Below are 21,387 nucleotides of genomic sequence, written 5' to 3'. Positions count from 1 at the left end.
CAGGAATTTCAGGTGTATATTCTATATGCTCCCGTGTTTTTCAAAATGTACTGTTTCCTGGAAGAATAACTTGTTTACTGCATGTATCCTTCAAGGTGTGGCTACCCTCAGTTTGGATATTAAGCCTTCTTTTGACTATGTTGTTTTCTGTAAAATCAGTTTGCCTTCAGTAAAGGGTCCGAACAGGACCGAAAGTACTCGGCTATCTCGCTTTTTTATTTTTTCCTTTGTGGCAAAAAACCTTTATATATATATATATATATATATATATATATAGACTAACATACGTACTAACATTTCTATTACCTATGCATCTGAATGTTTGTGGTGACTGCCTGTTAAAAGTGATTTCCTACTTTACATCTGATCTTCTCAATGCATACCAAACTGCTCATACCCTCAGATATCAAAATGAGAGGTTTAAGGAACATTTTAGGATGTTTTTATCCTCTCTGTTAGATCCTGGCTCATTTCTTTGCATTTATTAGTAATTTTGTCTAGAAAATATCCCATAGTTAAAAATAGTAGAAATTTCCATGTTGGTTTTATGTTTAGGAAGTATAGTACCCAGTAGACACAATTTTACTATAGCAAACATGTAGTAAAGTAGCAGATGCCAGTCTATTTATGGAACTTGCTTAAATTAAAGGATACTGATGAGAAAATTTATATAGCCAGTAGGCTTAGTGCAATTCTGTGCAAAACTAGTTTAGTCAAATCCCAATTTTATTGTAGTAATGGGACTAGTGTAAGCATGTTTCATACAGGATTTTTTTATATTTTACAATATCACTGATTGCTTATATTAAATTATTAAACAAGGTGAGTATAAAGGTACTAGATTATATATATATTTTTTAAAATGCTGTCGTAGGTAAAGTGGATGGGTACCTTTATAGTATTAGCAGAAATAGATTTTAATATTATGCAGATTTTCGGGCTCTTTTAGAAAGAGGCCTGTGTTCCATTTTGCATAGATTAATATTTTCATACTGTAGCAGAAAGTTTTCATAGGATGATATGTTACCCTTATATTTATTAAAAGGACTGTATGAAATTACAGAAAGTTCAGATGATGACTCCATGCTAGCAAGACCTCTTCCCGAACGAGGTAAGGAGCATTTCTTTGCTTCAAAGTGTTGTGTACATGATTCTTAGCAGTGGCAAAATTTTATAATGAAATACATTTTCACACCTGTTGCATCTGTTGTTTTGTCCATGAATTTGCTTCAATATTCTTTTCTGGATTGCTTGGTTGAAGTTTTATCTGACATCCATAACTAGAGGAAAAGATAAAGTATTGCAATCAGTGGTGCATTTTATCTGGCCTTTAGAAATTAATGGAGTCATCTTGAAAGGCAGTGCTTTAGTAGTTTATTAAATTTTCAGCAGTATAAATCTTTATTACACTTGTTTCAAGTTCAAGAAGCAAAAGTGGAAATCAGGTATCTTAGCAAACATTCTACAAAGTTTTTTTTGTAAAAGCTAAAGCTATAAAATTTCTTGATATATACAAAGTCTGATATAAATTTTGTATACGTAAGTGAAAGTAAAATATTTTGACTAGATTTAAATTAATATGTTTCTGCTTAATATTTTGTGTTCTTACAACTCAGAGCACGATATATCAGAACTAGTATGTTTGCTTTCTGACCTTAGGATCTAAAGGTCTTCTTGAGTTATCGAACATGTGAATTGGCAGTTGAAGTGTATAAGAATAGGCATCAAGGCCTTAAGAACTGTCAGTGACCTTGTTTTTGCATGGCCATGAATGAATGTGTTATTCTAACTCCATTACCAGGATCTATAATGGCAACATTTAGGACAAGGTACTAATATTTTTTTACTGCTTCTAGCTTTGAAGGCAAGTTTAAGCATTTTAGGGGTATTATTCAATTTTTTCTGTTAAAAAGGGATTTTGACGTAAGGAAAAATCTATTTCTGGGCGATTGGTTCGTGTCGCCCAGCGAAATATCCCTTTAATCCATTATTTCTAAGGTAAATGCACTAACACATACCAGAGAATAAATAAAATAAAGAAAAGGTCAGTATAACTGACTCGCTCACCCTCCAAGAGGGCGTCGGTATGAACACTAGGGCGAGTGAGACCACTACCACGAACCTCTTGCCAATAGAAATCTCCTACGACAAAACCCCCACAAGAGGGGAGCCGACCCACAGAGTGGGCAGCAACTACTACTACTCCATCCCATGCTACCGACTGCTGCGCCTCTGGTGGCCATCCCGAAGTTAGCAGACAATCTTGAGCGCAGGGAAGGGTAGGGTGGGATTTCGCTGGGCGACACGAACCAATCGCCCAGAAATAGATTTTTCCTTACGTCAAAATCCCTTTTCTGGGCTCAGTTCGTGTCGCTGCGCGAAATCGTACCAGAGAATTAGCACAAGATTGTAAAAGAAAATAAATAAATAAGGTCTCAATAAAACTTAAAATAAAATAAAGAATTATAATTGCTAAAAAAATATACATATACACAATTATACAAGTTAGAAAATTATTCCTTAAAATTAGCTTAAAGTTAACATATATGTACAGGGCTTACATGGAATATATGTTGAACTTAACATTATGTATAGTTATTATATACAAAAGTAAATAAAGCAATTATTATAGTAAATTGATTTTGAACAAACTTAGACTATAATGTAGTAAATAAATTTATATGTCTTAATATACAAAACCCGTAACCATTGTAAATGTAGATGTGTCACCTTAGCATAAAAATATGGGGACCACATCATAGAGATCAGTATATACAAACAATTGTGGGTGACCCTAGCAAAAAAATAAGGGACACCCACTGTACCATCACAAGAGCAGCTAAGACTCAAGGTAGACGCAGATGAACATGGTAGGTATAGACAAACTGTGAATGAGGTAGGTAGAAAGGAGATCTGGATCTTCAACTTAAGATTTAAGCAGAGTCGGGGGAAACTATGTTACCCGCTGCAACTGCTGAAAATTTTAGAGCTGCTAAGGACTTTAAGTAATGACGCTTAAATACTGTCGGCGATTTCCATCCAGTATACTTTTTCAAATCATCGAAATTCATGTGTTGGAAATAGTTGATTGAGGTGGCAACTGCCCTGACATCATGAGCTTTAGGGAAGGAATCAGGGTTGGCTTGCTTAATAAAGTACAGGATCTGTTGCCTGATACCTTTAATAGATAAAGTACCACCTTTCTCTCTCCTAAAGAGAGGACCCGAAGAGGATGAGGATGTCCTGGACAGAAAGGCTCGTAAGGTCGTTACTGGACAAAGAGAAGGATCTTGTGGAAGGGGTAGAACCTTCCACGGTACCCACCTCAATAAAGGATCCTCGTTCTTTGCTAAAAAGCTACGTTCCGGAGAGAGAAGAACTTCTCCTGAGGGAAGAAATTCTATATGATTCGGATCTCTGGATAACGCCGACAGTTCTGAAATTCTAGCTCCTGAAGCCAAGCTTAATAAAAATAGAGTTTTTCTTAAGAGCATTATAAATGAACATGTCGTATTGTTTGTTTCTGAAGCCAGCTTTAGAACATCATTCAAGAACCACGACACTGACGTAGGCCTTACTGAAGGTCTAAGTCTAGCACAAGCCTTGGGAATAGACGAGAAGTAAGAATCTGTTAAGTCTATATTGAAACCGAGTTGAAAAATCGTCTTCAAGGCTGACTTGTTTGTCGTAATAGTGCTAGCTGCTAAGCCTTTTTCAAATAAAGATCTGAAAAAGGATATAGCTGAATTGATTGTCATGATTCTAATATCTGATTCTCTCAGGAAGATTGCCAACTTTTTGACTGCAGCATCATACTGTCTCAAAGTTGAATCTCTTTTATCAGATTCCAAGAAAAGAATATTTCGTGGATCGATATCTGCATCTTTTTAGCCGCAAACTTCATGAAGTCCATAAAGTTAGGGTTTTGAGAATTCCTGAGGAAGCGAACATAGTCTTCGTTTGTACTGACTGGGAGAGCCTGGGATTGGGAATCCGAAGAGGACGAAGACCCAGTTCCAGAATCAGAGGGTACCAATTGCTCTTCGGCCAGTCTGGGGCTACTAGAGCTACTTGACCCTTGAACGTCCTGAGTTTGTTCAGTACCTTCAGGAGAAGATTCACTGGAGGAAAGACATAAATCTTCTCCCAGTTGTTCCAATCTATGGACAGGGCGTCCGTGGCATAGGCCAGAGGGTCCAGGTTGGGGGCCACATAACATGGAAGTTTGTGGTTCGCTTGAGATGCGAATAGATCCACTTGCAGACCTGGGACCCTCCGGAGAATCCATTGGAACGAACTGTTGTCCAGTGACCATTCCGACTCCAGAGGAACTGAGCGGGATAGAGCATCTGCTATGACGTTTCTCACTCCAGCTATGTGGGTGGAGGAGAGGTGCCAACTGAACTTGTCCGCTAGGGAGAAGATGGCTACCATGACATGATTCAGATGTCGAGACTTGGAGCCTCCCCTGTTTACGCAATGGACTACCACTGCGCTGTCCAGAACTAGCTTTATGTGGGAGTTCTTTGGCGGACGTAACCCCTTCAGAGTCAAAAATACTGCCATCGCTTCTAATACGTTTATGTGAAGCTGGCGGAACTGGGATGACCAGGTTCCTTGAACCTTCTTGAATTGAGAATAACCTCCCCAGCCGCTTAACGAAGCGTCTGTGTGGACGGTAATCCCCGGAGGAGGAAACTGAAGGGGTACTGATATTGACAGGTTCTTCACTTTTGCCCAAGGGCGCAGACGATTCCGTAGAATCTGTGGGACTGATGACAACCTGTCCCTGGATCTGACATTTGCTCGTGAGCGCCAGATTCTGGTTAGATCTTTCAGTTTGGCTTTCATCAAGATGTTTGTCACTGAGGCAAATTGGAGAGAGCCCAGGATTCTTTCCTGGCTTCTCCTTGAAGCATATTTATGCTTTAGAAATTGCTGTACTGACTTCGCTATTTCTTTCCTCTTGGCTGATGGAATCGACAGAGTATGGGAGGATAGATTCCATTGAATGCCCAGCCACTGAAAGTTGGACTCCGGGGTGAGTCTTGATTTTGTTCTGTTTATCTTGAATCCCAGATACTCTAGGAACTGGATTACTTTCAATGTGGCTTTGTGACATTCCTTGACTGTTGGAGCCCAAATCAACCAATCGTCGAGATACGCTACTACCATTATCCCCTGAGACCTCAGTTGTTGGACGACTACTTCCGCCAACTTCGTGAACACCCTGGGTGCCACGTTCAGACCGAAGGGAACTACCTTGAAGGAGAACGCTTGATCTCCTATCTTGAAGCCCAGATAAGGGCGAAAGTGTCTTGCAATAGGGATATGATAGTATGCATCTGTAAGATCGATAGAGGTGGTGACGGCCCCACGGGGAAGTAAGGTCCGCACCTGCGAGATGGTCAGCATTTTGAACTTGTCGCAGCGAATGGCCAAGTTTAAGCGGGACAAGTCTAAGATTACCCTTCTTTTTTGTGAGCCTTTCTTTGGAACGCTGAATAAGCGACCTTGAAACTTTAATCTGTTGACTCTCGCTATTGCTCCTTTCTGAAGGAGGTCCTCCGCATACTCCGTCATTTTTTTTGATGGAAGTTGAAGGAATGGTCTGGATGGAGGAGGATCCGCAACCCAACTCCAACCCAGGCCTTTCGACACAATACTCTGTGCCCACTTGCTGAATCCCCACCGGTGCCGGAAGAGAAACAGCCTCCCTCCTACCTTCGAGCTCTCACTGCTGCTGGATTGAGTGACCTCCGCGGCCTCCACGGAAGTGTTTTCCCCTGTTGAGAGACCTTCCTGATCCTCTCTGACGAAAGGATCCCCTACCTCTGCCTCCCCTGCCAAAGCGGTCGTATTGCTGAAAGGCCTGGCCTCCGAACACTTGGTTGAAGGCGTGGGAGACAGCGTAGGAGGTGGAAGGCTGAGGCTGGGGGGAAATCACGTAGATGGGCTGTGATTGAGCCTTAGAAGTAGAGGGTTGGGCTGATTGTACTAAAGGAACAGCCGAAACAGCCTGGGTGAAGCGTTGCTGCTTTTTCTGGTAAGGCTGATAACGTTTCAGTTTCTTCTGAGACTTACCTCTTGCTGCTTGGTCTTGGCGTCTCTTTCCGCCTGGACCTCCTTTACCATCGAATCAGGAAAGAGGTCTGCCCCCCAGATGTTGGATGAAAGCAACTTATTCGGCTCATGACGAATAGTTGCTTCCTGGAGGACATGTTTCCGGCAGTTAGTTCTGGCTGTAGCGAACTCAAACATGTCAGACTGGACTGTTTGCGTCAGTGACTTGGTGAGGAGCTTGAAGAGCGGCTCAGAACCGTAAGAAATCGTCGCTACTTCAGTCATTGCCATGGTATTAATGGACCTGGCGAGCCTAGTCTTGGCCTCAAATTCAGCTTGAATGAGGCTGTCCGGAAGCCTAGGCAGCTTCTCTCCAAACTGATCCATAGCACAGTCTGGTTTGAGTTTGCCAGCCAAAAAGGTGTTGGGCAAATCTTCCCACAATTCTCCGAGTGAAGGGAGCAAAGGAGATGTGGGGTCTGCTTCCCTTAACTGAGGCAACGACTCCCCCTTCTGGGCAGCTGGAATAGTGACCGTTGCTATCTTGTTGAGAAAGGGAAGAGGAGTTCCCTCCTCCATCGTAAAAATGGTGAAGGGACTCTGAAGGCTTGAATCCTCGTATTCGAACAATCCATATCCTCTAAACACCTGAGCCATTCTCTTTGAGCCTGGTCACGTGAGTAGAGGACTGTCTCCTTAGGGACTTTGTCATTTCTAGTCATGGCTGCGTCAGTAAGTCTGGCGTAGCCAATGAACGGCGGTTGGAGACCCTCCGGGTAGAACTCGAAGTCCTCAATCCTTCGAGTACCACACTCCGGAATGGAAATAAGACCATCCTGGAAAGGGGCATATGACGCCACCTTCCAGGGGTTGTTCATAGAGAACGGAGGCAGAGAGTCATGAGGTGGAAGCTGAACTAGTCCGGTGCCGAAAGCTGGGGGAGTAGCTAGAGGGGCCTGATTAAGTCCGGCGATGATATTGTCCTGAGACGTAATCCTGTCGGACAACCGGGAGAACATCTGCTCCATGCTGCTCCTCAGAGAGCCGACCAAGTCTCCCATGTGTTGCAACAGTCCAGCATTGGGATCCAAAGCTGGAGCTGCTGCGGAGGTGGATGGGTAACTTGGAACAGGTACCAAGGGGAGAGGAGAGACTGCTGGCTCAGCCGGAGTACGGGGCCTCTCCTTGGAAGACCTGCTCTTTGAGGACTTGGAGCTTGAAGCAGAAGCTCTAGACCTCTCTGCTCCGGGGTTTGCAGCCGGAGACTTATGAGACGTTGACGCCGACGAAGTCTTTTTGGACGACAACGACGTCTTTTTGAGGGTTTTTAAAACCTTCTGGCTCTTGACCTTAGGTCTTACCGAAGCGTCGGGTGAAGTATAAAGGAGCTCAGCTCCTGTAAAGCCTTGGAAGGAAGCTGGAGAATTAGCAGGAGAAGAAGACCCAGTGGCGCCCAAGGGAAGCCCTTGGGCGTCCAACATACCTACCTCGACCAACAGGTCGTCAACACCTACCATGGGTTCTATATTTAAGTCAAGTGTCGCGACATCCGACGAGATATCTTGGCCTGGTTCCTTTATCGAAGTGGCGATCTGCTGATGAATCGCCGCCATAGTCGGGGCTGCCTCTGCTGGGTCGACGTAACCCGTCGACTTGCCGCCGGGGAAGATTAGGACAGCCAACCTCTTCTCTAGGATGTAGGGCTGTCCCTTGGCGGCGTTCTTCCCGAATCCGCCGACCCAAGCCCTCAGGGTTGCTAGAGCTGTATCTCTAACGGCGGGAGCCTGGAAGAGAGGGCGTTCATTAGTTTTAAGTTGAAACTTAAGATTAAAACTTAACTAATATTAGGCTTAGTCTAAAGACATAGGGGATGTACCATCCAATATAAAAAGAGCTTAAGCTTAAAATAAAAGATTAAAATTAAACTTAAGATCTAAACATTTATTGGAATTACTGAACGGAGTTGGAAATACTTACCCCGTCTAAAAACTGACTCACGAGATCGTAACATATGGTGCAGGTTTCGTGGAACCAGACCTGCAGATTCCCGTGCGGAGTCGCGCATGGAGCGTGGGACCTGCAGACTTCATGTCCACAGGGGTCCTGGAGCATGGCGTTGCATCCTGGATGCTCACAGTTGGTGGTCTGTAAGTGAAAAGATACATGAGTACCCTAAAAGACATCACTTACAGGCTAATAGAACTCCGATGCATGCCGGAGAGCGAAAAAATTTTGGGCATAACCCCTCCCTTATCGCCTGAATAGGCTATAACCCCGGAATGATCTGGTATGACAACGTAGGTAAGGGAGGGACCCGGCTTAAGCTAGCTTAAATTAAACTTATGATAGCTTAAAATTAACATAAAATACACTTAAGCATAATTAGCACTAAGTACCGGAATAATTCCGGTTCGCGGTTGTGTTCGTCTCGCGATATCAGCGAGACGGGGTGGTTAGAAAAGACCAACTGTACGCCTGAGGTCCGCCCGCAAGGGGAGAACTAGCATCTCTCCACGTGATTGACGGAGCTCCGGTAAGATAAAAAAGCACCAACAATCCGGGAAGGAGCGAGAGGGCGAAACAGACTCGAGCAAACAACGGGGCAATGGAGTAACAAAGGAGGGGGAAGGCCAATCCCCCTACCCAGCCACCACACCGCACCGTGAAGCAAGAGAACGGTCAAGTCCAGTCCTGGGTCTGTCCAGCCTCCCCTACTCCCTCCGCGTAAGGAGAGAGGGAGACAGGCATGGGTGGAGCGAGCGAGGACGAACCTCCCTCCCCCCGGCTCTATGGGAGAGCGGGAGGAGGGTAGGGTGACTGGACGGGCGCCTGGCTGCTTCGCGATCACATGGTGACCACGGAGCGGTAACACAAGAAAACACATAAAAAAGCATAGCCTAGGTTAAAGCAACCAAACTAATCAGTGAGATGCTATCGTAGAAGCAACAAAACTGATGAGAGGAAGCAATAAACTGGTGGGGACCATGAAATACAGGACCTAGGCTACGTAAAATGCCAGACGCCGTAGGCTAACCTAAAATACATAAAATCACTAAAATTAAATTAAAATGAAAGTAAGAAAGTAAAATAGTAGGAGAAAAAATCCAGGAGTGTACGACTAACCCGAGAGAAAGTCTACCACTCAAAGCTAGCCGGGGCCGATACTAAGAGCTGTGGCTATGGTCTGGATGGAAAAATGCCTACGCAAGGTAAAGAAGACATGCATGCATGACATAAACCAAGTATGCTGGACCCCTAACATAATATAGATAACTAGCAATAGAGCGTAAAGTAACAAGGGAAGGTTCTAGGTATGGAGGACAAAGAACGAACCCGCCACGAGGCAGAACAATGCCGCCATGCTTCCGACCAAGAGCCAGTATTTATACCTAAAAAACGGCAAATACTGACTCAAGGCTGGAAAAAACTAAATAGAAACCTTAACAGATTACTTAACTTAGCTGATGCGATGGCTGAACGCTCCATATCTAGATAAATCTTCATAAGGGGCACAAAAAACACAGAGAGCAAAAAAGTACGTGTTGTACAAAGTGCGCTAACTGAAGGGATGGCCACCAGAGGCGCAGCAGTCGGTAGCGTGGGATGGAGTAGTAGTAGTTGCTGCCCATTCTGTGGGTCGGCTCCCCTCTTGTGGGGGTTTTGTCGTAGGAGATTTCTATTGGCAAGAGGTTCGTGGTAGTGGTCTCACTCGCCCTAGTGTTCATACCGACGCCCTCTTGGAGGGTGAGCGAGTCAGTTATACTGACCTTTTCTTTATTTTATTTATTCTCTGGTATGTGTTAGTGCATTTACCTTAGAAATAATGGATTAAAGGGATATTTCGCGCAGCGACACGAACTGAGCCCAGAAATTAATTTATCTTTAAGATAATCTTAGGTTATTCCTACCATGGCAAAAATTGCTTGTCTTTTCCTTTGAAAAAATAATTTTTGATGTATGGCTTTTGAGTATACTATAATGACCTTTTTCTTAGTGCATATGCACAATTTGGTATAAAATTGCATTTTGGTGTTCTGGCAACTCTCTCTGCCTTTACAACTACGGTATAATGATAAGTGTGCCTTCTATCTAGTTAAACCAGATATACAATACCAGCAAGGATAACTAGTAGATACAGTAAATAACTGTAAGCTCTAAGAAGCATGTCCAGTGTCCTAAATACTTTTAGTTGCAAAATCAAATTTGAATTTGTACATCTAAAGTAATGTCTCATGTATAAACTGAAAACTAAATTATGAAAATTCTTTTGGATTAATAATATTAGAATATATAAAATGAAAATAAAGTAAGAATGAATCTTATTGGTTTATGTCTGGTGTTGTATGTTAAAGGTCAACAAAAACATATTTTCTTTATGCTTATCCATGTTATGTGAGAACACAAGCTAATGCTGTGAATTCTTATATTCTCCTTATTTCTCTGACCACTAACATGAAAACATTTGTATGGAACTTGCTAAAGCTTGGTAACCATTCACTTACCAGGTGTTAATATTTACAATCAACTATACTCGGGGATTCAGAGCTGATGAAACATGGTTTTTCAGGAACACCTTTTTATCAAAGCATCGCATAAATTGAAAGTAGGCAAGTCTATATTTTATAACCCAACCTAATTTTTGAAAGTATTATTTAGTACCTAAGTTCGATAGTTTTGATAGTTATAGATTACAGTGGAACCTCGGTTTTTGTACATAATCCATTCCAGAACCTCCCACAAAATCCAAAATGTACAAAAACTGAAACAATTCCCATAAAGAATAATGTAAATACAATTAATATATTCTGGACCCACAAAATTTAACAAAAAAGGGATTTTGACATAGGAAAAATCTATTTCTGGGCGAGGAAGCCGTTTTATAGGGAATAAATACAGTTTTACATACAGAAAACAATGAGAAATATAAATGATTAATGAAATGAATAAATGAACATTTAACATCACTCTTACCTTTATGAAAAACACTTGTTAGCCTTTGTAAGATGGAGACGAGTGGAGAGGGAGGAGGAGAGGTTCTTGTTTGGAAGGGGAATACGTATCCTTCCAGAAGGACTTCAGGTATCAAGGACCTATCTGGGGTTACTTCCCTTCGTTTTTTATTGGCACTATCTGAGGTTACTTCCCCACTTCGTTTTTTACTGGCACAAGGACCAGATTGAGAGTTCTGAACCCCTATTGCACAACAAAACTGTCCAGAGACATTTGTTTCTGGTGTTTCTTTAAAATTTGCCTAAGTTAGACAGTCATTAAAGATGTTGGAGACACGGATTACAACTTCTTTGCTGGAATGATGATTCTCCACAAAATTTTTTACATCATTTAACTTTGCAAATATGTCCTTTATCCCTGAAGTAGGCACATTATGTACTTCCATCCATTTTCTGAATTTTTCCAAGCAGCCTCTGCTGGCCTTAAATTCACCAACAGCAGAGCTTGTTGTAGGCATTTTCTCACCGAGATCAGCATGCAACTTCCTCCAACGCTTCGCTAGGAGTTCCTTCTTAAATTTTATAGTGTTTCTCGCCTTTTTTACGGAAGGTCTAGCATTTGGAACTTTCTTTGGTCCCATGATGGCTTATTTAGCAGTTGCACTTAAATGAAAAAAAAGCACAAAAACAACGAACACAAAAGCAGAATGGGTCATAAAAAAAGAGGGGATGCCTTGTTTGGGTTCTCGATACGGGGCCTGGTCACATGCTGGGCCCCAGATGGAGTGTTTCCAAGTGTACGAAAGCCAAGGAAACATACAATAACCGGAATCAAATTTTGCAGAAAAAAAAGTCTTTAAAAACCGAAATATACGAAAAGAGAGGCGTATGAAAACCGAGGTTTGACTGTATATTGCTTACAACTGAGTGTGAAAAATATTCAAGTGACCTCTATTTTCAAGTACTACGTAGTACATCCATTTTCTCTCCAGTTTTGAAGCAGTCCCATTTTCTTTGTACAGTACATGGGCAAAGACTGGGAATTTTAGTATTGTATACAGTAGCTTAATAATAAGTGCATTGAAAATTAAATACAGTTTATTGATAATTTGTTGTGTTTACTTTAATATTAATATTTGAAAATTAGAAAAATTACCATAAAAAATGTATTTAGTCATGAAAATTACATGAAAATACAGTAATTAGAGAATATTTTTTATGAAAAAATCCATGAATTACTGAATGTTTTGCAAGTAATTCAGTGACAAGCTCCACAGAAAAATCCGCGAACAGGTGAAGCTGCCTCTAACCGGTTATCAGCTCCAAAATCTGGTTATCAGCACTGATAAGCACCCAAAATCGCCAATTTTTGGTTATCAATGCTGATAACTAGATTTTCGTGCCAATAACTAGTTAACGGCGCCTCTGTTAGGTATGTATCAGTGCCAGTACTCTATTGTCAGCACCAATAACCAGAAACTGGCGCTAGACAAGCCCCATAAAAACAGATCGCCGATAACAGAGGCTGCTGATAACCGGTGGACTGCTTTAGTCATTTATGGCCTATTTGCTGTTCAGGATTTGTAACTTCACCTATTTGCAGATTTTACTGTGGAGCTTGCCACCGAGTTATTTGCAAAACATTAAATAATTCCAGTTATCGGCACCAATTATAATAGAGTATTGGCGCTGATACATACCTAACAGCAGCGCCATTAACTGGTTATCAGCACCAATAAGCACAGAAAATTGCCAATTTTCGGTTATCAGTGATTTTCGCTCATTGTCAAGCCATCGGAATGGAAACCCTGCCAATTTCAGTTCAGGATATGAAGAAGATAGTCTGACTTGAGACTTCATTAGGGTAATGTACTACACCTCCCCATCCCAGTACATTTCATATATGTATATTTGCCCATAAATATACTTAGGGCTTGTCGCTGGTTTTGTTACCTTTTACAATAGTATGTCAGCTGTAATAATAAAATAGGGAAAAAAATATATTAGAAAGTACATGTATACCTCACTACATAAAAGGTACAGTTGACCCCTTGTACTTGTGGGGTTTAGGTACCACAACCACCACCCATGAATACCAAATATCAGCGATATATTGGAACCCCTCAAAAAATACTTATACCTGTGTAGTATGTATTTCAATAGCTGGGACACCAAAGACCCTGCTAAAAACACTAAGTACTGCCTACTTTCATGTTATTTTTGTGACTAAATACATTTTTCATGAAAAAAAAAAGAATTTATTTAGTCACAAAAATAATATGAGAATAGTAATCAGTGAATATTTTTTGACAAAAAAATATCAGCGAATTACCAAATTTTTCCGCAATTTCTTGAAAAATGTGTCCCACAGGAAAATCCGCGAATATCTGAATCTGCGATTGCTGAACCGCAAATAAGTGGGGGTCCACTGTACATCTCCCCATCCCATTATTCTCATAAATATTTGTCCATAAATGTACTTGGGTATTGTTGTTTATTTTAATTCTTATCAGTTTCAATATTATGTGAACTGTAATTGTAATTTTGCAAAATACAGAAAGATCATGTATAACTCACTAAAATCCCCTGAATTTGACTGGAAATATTTACCTTCAACTTAACATGGAAGGCTCAGAAAATTTTTTAGAATTTTTTTACTTATTATCATGTGCATTTGCATAACTCCCTCTTTCTAATGATGTACTTTTTCATAGTGTGATCGCTGTCTTATCCTCGAGGATTATCCTTTCCATGGTCTATCCAGAGCTCCATGGTGACCAGACTAATGTCAAAGAATTCTCTTAACTGGTCTTGTGGCTGGGTATTGTGTCGTAATGATAAACATTATAACACATGATAGAGTATAAATGGACTTAGGACAAGAGAGGTATTTTTATTATCTTCAGTGAAAGCCAATACCCAGTTTACCTAAGTCAAAACTGCAACAAGAAGCAGTTCTGCGCATATGCACCAACATATTGTTTACATGCAACCAAAACCCGACCAAGCCACCATTCCCTTTCTGGCCGGTCAAGAAACCAGAGCTCAGAGAAGTCTGTTCTTCCCTTATTTATTCAATTAAGTGCTTAATTTTAAGTTCCAGTTAAAACTTTTTTAGTTTAGACTGTGGAGAAATGCTTTATTGTGCGTGAAAAGCCGTAATTGGCTTATTTCACCAGCACACATCGGTGCTTCTTACAATTTAAGATCATTGGGTTAGCTGTGAGAATTTCGTTCTTAGCTTATTAATTTCATTACCGAGTTCACCGAGACATAAGTTGAAAGCTAAGTGTAGGGTGAGGTGGGTGAATACCGACCGAACGGGAACACTGACTGAATGCCTTACTATCAAAACTATTTCAATTTTGTGCTGAAACTCACCACCAACACAGCAACCATCTCGGTGAACAACATGAAAGCAACAGGTTTACGCCATCATGACGTCTGTGTTTAGCAGGTAAGAATATTGATTTTTTGAATGTCTTGTAATTTTTCACACTTCCCATAGTGTCTCACGTCCGTGAATATGGTCTGTTTGTCTCTAGTTAAGTTTCATTATGATATTTAGCCATATTGACATGTTATCAAGTGAAGTGAAGTGTGTCCTTTTGAAGTGGCTGCCACGGTATTGTCGTGAAAAAAAAACATGGAGCGGGGGACTACCAACCGTAAACATGCTAGGAAACATAGACCCCAACACAGATGTATGAATTATGAATATTTTGAAATATTTTTGAAGTTTTTAATATTTTGAAATGTTGAATATTTTCAAAATACATAAAAGGTGGAACAGTGCTTTTTGTGTAAAGTTGACAGTGATATTTAGTGAATGTTGATGCAATATCAGTGTCATTATGCTAAAAACAGGAAATTTTTACTAGGTGGGTTCAACTCTAGCTATTCATATGTCTAAAATGTCATTAAGTCTTTCTGATCTAGCCTACTGCCTTCTTTGAAGATTGATTATCAGTGTCATTATGGTAAAAACAGGAAATTTGCCTTTTGGAAGGTTCCCCCACCACCTGGTCAGTGTTTCCCTGTGTTTTTGGAGTGCAGACCATTTCCCAAAAATTTTTAAAGTGCAAAATATGACACTTATTCTCTGAATTAAGGATATATGAGTATACCATAGGTGGGCCATGTTGTGCAGTTTGTTTTGGGCACAGTGTGAACTCTCTCAGGTACAAAATGGATTATATAGGCAATTTATTCAACTATAATAGGTCGGTATTCCCCCACCTCACCCTACAGTTTTAAATTTCAGTTAAAAATCTTTTAGTTTATAATGTGGAACAATGATTTTATTGTGCATGAAAAGCTGTAAACCGTCGTTTTTCACCAGCGCTAACGATTTAGGATTGTTAGCTCCAAAAGTTTCGTTCTTTGCTTACCTTATTTTTTTCAATACTGAAGTTAATGGTAACATTGAAGTTGAATGCTAAGTGCATAATTTAAAGTTCCAGCTAAGCAGTTTTTAATTTGGACTGTGGAACAATAATTTTATTGTGCGTGAAAAGCCGTCGTAAACTGGCTTTTTCGCCAGTACATGTCGGCACTTCTTACATTTCATAATCATTAACTATTTGTAGAAGCAAAAATTGTTTTAAAGAATTCATCATTCTATTTAGAAGTTTTATCTCAAGAAATGTTCCACAATCATTAATAAATATAGATAATCCTTTCAGATAATGATGTTGGCAATAGCCTACCAGGCAGTAGCCTACAATATACATTGATTCAGAGAGAAGAGTACTTGGTTGACAGATGTGTACCAAACTTGTACGTAGTGTACTACTGGCAGGAGGTTTTAAGGATGGGACTGCTAATTTTGAGCTGTCCCGTGATTCCTAGGGTTCAGTAAAAGTAAGGAAAGGGATAATTATATCTTCCTGGAAAAACTTCGGCAGCACATGTCACCCTTTTTTCTCAGATCAAGATTTATGTTTGAGTCAAAACCCAGTAACATTAATCCTCAGTACCTTCCAGGTGTTATATGTTTGGACAAAACCCCAGTAACATCCGTCCCCACTACCTCCCAGGTTAACCCCGCAAAGGATGTGGAAAGTCTTGTACATGGAAACATTCTTACTATGGAATATGAAGTGGCCATTGCCACTGAAATGACCCTGCTGAACCCAGATGTATTAGGGACACAAATTTCAGGTAGCCATGGGTGAAACCTTGTAGAATTAATGCTATCCCCTTTTCCAGCTATCTATGCTGAAGAGTATCTTTCCTCCCAAAAAGGGATACTAGGATCCATCTGACCCCGACTAAAATGCAAGCTTCCCCAAACGGGATACACAGCTTGCAGCATTTGATCAGTTCCACAAAGAAATTATAAATAACATCTGAAAATGTCATTGCTACAGAACAACAATGTATGAGGGACATGTTGCATAATTCTGAAAAGGAAATCAAGTTAGTCCCGTATACTCCAAAATGTAAAAGTACTGCATCCTGCAACCCAAAAGTGAGAGGGGATGCAAATGCTGCTCAAACATGGTCTAGTGTTGGAATTCTGACTGGAAAACACTAATTGGTCAGTTCTGAATACAAAACTTCAAAACATGACAGGGGCTCCAGTACTCATCCCTGATGATACTAATCCTTGGTTAGATGGATCAGTGCACATTTTCTCTCCCTATAGTAAATATCTAATTAATGAGAGAAAAACTATGATCGATGCTGTACATGTGAAAGTCCACAAATAGAAACTGTCTTCTTATCTCTGTCTACAACATTAAAAACTATAGAAGACACCCTTTACTAGAAACAAAGTTGCTCACCAAGGAGTCTCCCAGCCTTCTGTCCCTTCATTTTAAAAATTATTAATCTTTTACAGACAGATTTTCAGAAATTTGTAGTGATTAAAAGACAAGAGATAATGGCAGAATTTTAAAACCATTTGCCTTGGTCATACCAGTTTCGGAAGTCTCCAAGGAACGGGCAATGCTACAGTCCTTTCTGAAGGGGAAAAGCCTCCTTATTTATAGATACACAGCAATTTAGGACCCCTATGAGAAAAATGTCAGTGGACCCGATACAACCACAACTCACAAGCTACAATATGCAATCTTCTTGATTGAATTAGCATCAGGAGCTCGTATTTGCAAACTAAGCTCTCTTAGACAGGGACAATACATTATGCAAACAGCTGACAATTAATTATTATTGTCCTCTGGCCTGTCATTCCTGGCCAAGAATTGGATTCCTTCAAGAAGGAAATCTCATATTTTAAATAAGCTAGAATTAGCAGACAAAACATTATGGACAATTCAAGCACTTAGGGTTTACCTAGAGGTCACAGCAGACATCCAAAAAGTCCGCTTATTTCCTACACTTAGCAACACTTGCCACGAGCTCAAACAAATTTGACTACACTGTGTATCAGTAGGTGGCATGGATAGTCTTGACCCATAGATGCTACAGCGGCAAACCACGGGTCTTCCTAACAGGCGGGTATGCTAACTATCGCTGGGAAGGTTTGACATTACTGTAACCATACCCAGCATGCGTAGGTAAGTCACCACAGAACTTCACCTTAAGAAATGTGAGTTTGCACTAGTTTCTTGTTCTTTGCTACCAAACCTAAAGGTATTTGGAATAAAGAATGGGGCCTTGAAACTAGTGGCTTGACCCTGGACCAAAAATGTTTTTGGGTTGTGGGGATTAAAATTCAACAGTTTTTCATCACCTGTCAATTTCTTTGTAAAGCTTCTTGAGGATGAGACAGTGACTACACTATCAAAAAACAGGTTTTGATGTCAGAAAACCCTATTTTTGGTAGTCCCTGTTGAGTCCTCAAATACTTCCCACTTCCCTGACATAAAGACATGGGATTTGGGTGAGGGATCATCCTGCATTGACCAACAGAAAGTAATGGCGGATTGGTCGGATTTTGGTCGTATGCAAACAATATGATGGTGCGTATGCGCATAACCACTTCTTCTTCTTGCAGTTTTGACATAGGTAAACTGGGTATAGCATTTGCTGAGAATAATAGAAAGTGCCCTCTTTCCTGAGTCCATTTATACTCTATCATGTGTTATAATGTTTATCATTATGGCCATGAGACCAGTTAAGAGAATTCTTTGACATTAGTCTGGTCACTATGGAGCTCTGGATAGACCATGGTAGTCACTGTTGAGGACTCAACAGTGACTACCAAAAATAGGTTTTTCCTATGTCAAAACCTGTTTTCTTAAAATTGGCCAACCTTAAAGTTTGCCCTGTTTTAGAGTAGTTTTAATGTAAATTTAGCCAGGCATGTTATGCCTAATACTTCAAATTCATTACTGGACAAAGCTAAACCTAATCTAGTACTTGAATGCCCAGAGCATGACATTTTCTGAAGTACTATTGAAAATTAAATTTATTACTGACAAAAGTAAAACTCCTTACCCTTGAGGAAAAACCTTAATACTTTTATAAATTGGAAAATGGTTGCAAATTAAAAGATTTTTGTACCATGTACCTGACAAAAACAATATAAAGGAAACTAGCTAACTAATCTCTCCTAACTCACAGAACACAAGTAATGAACAAATGGTTGTTCATAAGAGGCAAAAAAGGGTAGGCTTATAAAACCTTTGCCACTCATTGATCCTAGTAGAATTACAAAATTCACAAACAACACCAAGATATGCTTTTAAAATCACAAGAATTTTATTTATAATAGAGAGCAAGTATGAAAATATTGAGAATATTATGGTAAGTCTGAGAGCATCAAAACACAGGCATGCTATTTAAAGCAAACACACACAGCAATCTTTCTCTATGGGAACAGAGTAGTAGAGGCTGGATGGCCTACCTGATTGGATGGAAATCTCCAATTTGCATTCTGGAGGGTCTTGAAAGCTGTGGACTGCAGGCTTAGGCTACTTTATAGGAAAGGATATACATCATATCAAGGGAGTTCTTTTATATAAACCCATAAACCATAATGAGTGCCCTCTAGTCCTTTTCAGTTTCCATGGAAAGTAAGGTTATAGATCTGTATAAACTTGAGGGTCCAGAGGGCTCATGCATAGTAAGAATTATTTTTCTGTATGAGGTGAGAGACCTGTAGTCCTGCAACTTAGGTGTACTATATGAATTATAGATTTGTATAATGAAAGAAAACATATTTTGTGTTACAAAGCAATTTTTTCTTTAATCTTTAGTTACCTGTAGTTATAATTCATGAGAATTTTGACAAAAGCCAATTAGACTGGTGATGGAATAAGGATGGCACATAAATTCATGTTATACAGAAATAGGTATTTGTAGTGAAAAAATATACTCAAGGACTTATACATGGCAAAAGAAATTATTTAGCAAGTATGAAAATTTTGAGTTGCAAAGTGCCCACTGGTCTTACAAAATCATTAAGGAAAGAAATGTTTCTGAGTTAAGAATAGACGTTTAAAAGATAGCATTTATGGGGTTCAGTAAATTGTTCAATATAATGCAAGTGTTTGTCATACTTTGATATACTGTATTCTCTTCAAAGAATTGTAACCTTTCATAATCCTTTAGTTATTGGGACTTTTAATTTTAAAATTGTTCTTGTCAGTGAAGAAATTCTAAATGGGATTGTTTGAACTTATATGGCAGAATTTATGACTGACTAAATTTTATAGTGGTGCCTCCTAAAATTGATTACAATCCTAATATTTTACTTGTAATTAATATTCATGTTATTTCTGCTTCCTTTGCTCGTTGCTTATTAACTAGGATATATAGCAGAGTCATAAAAACTTGTGAAAAAGATTACCACTATTGTTTGTGGTAGCCTTGAAATGTTTGGTTGCTTAAGGGCAGATTATTTGGATGCTGGTTATGAGATATGTACATTTGATGTCAAATGCTTGTATTTCCTTAATGTTTTTATTTTACAGTTTTCATTGTGTTTTAATTTTGCATCTATGTACATTCCCAAATTTGATGCAAAGCAGTGTATGTATATACTATATACATACAACTAAAGTACAAATGCAGGTGTTTCATTGCCTAGTTCCTTTATGAATTCCATGGTTTATTGGTTATGAATGATTTATAATTTTGTACAGTAGTTTTTTTACAATAGAAATTATCACTTTTATCAATGCTTAAACATTGCCATTCATCTATGTGAGAGAATTTCAATTTTAATTCTAATAAACAACATAAAAGGTAAGTACTTGTCAAAAATCCTGTAAAGAAAAATGTCAAAAACAGGTAGCTTTTTCATCTCTGCTTGCATCTCTAGATAGTTTTTTTATGCAGTTCATAAGTTGTTTATCATATTAAAATCTTTTTGATTTGTCAATTTTAAGTGTGTACAATGGAAACACCCCCCTCCTCCTCATTCATGTTCTCTAGATTTGTGGACTTAACTCTCTATTCGCAGAACATATCTACCTATTATTTGCAGGAAATTCATCTATTTGTGGTATTTTACACTCAGGAATATTCACTAAACGTATTTTCTTACCAATTTCATAACTGAATGCACATTTTGTGATAAAACTATTAAAGTATTCAGGAACTATAAGCATTTTTAGAGGATTTTTCTGGTGTTTGAACTATTGAAATAGGCATTTCTTTGAAATTAGCAGTTCTAAGCATTTTTAGAGGGGTCTTCTGTATTTGCGGATTTTAGCTACCAGTCGACCCTTGCTATTCACACTCATGATTCACGGATTTTTCTATGGACCGTATACCCATTAATTGCAGAAAATTCACTTATTTACCATATTTTTCACTGAGAAATATTCACAAATTACTGTAATATTTTCATATAATTTTTGTGACTAAATGCACTTTTTTTGTACTCCAGTATAAGCATTTTTAGAGTTTTTTGTTTTTAACTTTCAAAATAGGCAGTTCTCAGTATTTTTAGAAGGGTTTAAATATTCGCAGATTTTAGCTATTTGCGGGGTCTACTGTATTTGCGGGGTGTCTGGAACGCATCCCCTGCGAATATGGGAGGTTCACTGTAATACGAGATAGATATTTTATCAAGTATGATGAAAGATGGACTCTAATTTTACAGAATACTTTTAGAAGCTTACGGGCATAGTAAGTGGTTGAGCTCAGCTTTTAACTTATTCTATCCTCTATTTAAAATGTTGTTTGATGTATAATTTTGAAGAATGTATTAATCATCATAACAAATATTCTGTACATTTTTATGATTCTTATCAACAGTATTTTTATGAAAGTTAATTTGTCACATCCTTTGAAAGTATGAAACTGGTTTACTATACTTTAATTATTAAACCTGAACAAGAGTAAAATTGGAATACTTCAACATGACTTGAGCAAACAGTGACAAAATCTTTGATAAGGATAGGGTCCATCCTCTAAAGATTATATTTTTTTGCCAGACATTTGCTGTTATGTGTACTCA

At 39.3% G+C, this 21,387-nt stretch overlaps 1 protein-coding gene across 11 annotated transcripts in view; it reads left to right on the top strand.

Annotated features, from left to right (window-relative positions):
- LOC135219219 (dystrobrevin beta-like) overlaps positions 1-21,387 on the top strand; it is a 487,262-nt gene that overhangs the window by 424,187 nt on the left and 41,688 nt on the right. For 10 of the 11 annotated variants that reach the window (XR_010315395.1, XM_064255798.1, XM_064255797.1 and 7 more), the window contains one exon: positions 1,064-1,111. The exons of the other annotated variant lie outside the window; for it this stretch is intronic. Coding sequence is in view for 9 of the 10 variants with exons in the window: in XM_064255798.1 (XP_064111868.1) it covers positions 1,064-1,111 (48 nt within the window). In the remaining variant the exon portion in view is untranslated. The remainder of the gene's footprint in view (positions 1-1,063; positions 1,112-21,387) is intronic. 11 annotated transcript variants of the gene reach the window in all.

Source organism: Macrobrachium nipponense, chromosome 1 (genome assembly GCF_015104395.2).
Source record: "Macrobrachium nipponense isolate FS-2020 chromosome 1, ASM1510439v2, whole genome shotgun sequence".
In the NCBI taxonomy this organism is placed as follows: Eukaryota; Metazoa; Arthropoda; class Malacostraca; order Decapoda; family Palaemonidae; genus Macrobrachium; species Macrobrachium nipponense.
Note: the sequence above shows the minus strand (reverse complement) of the source record. Positions and strands in the feature narration are given on the sequence as shown.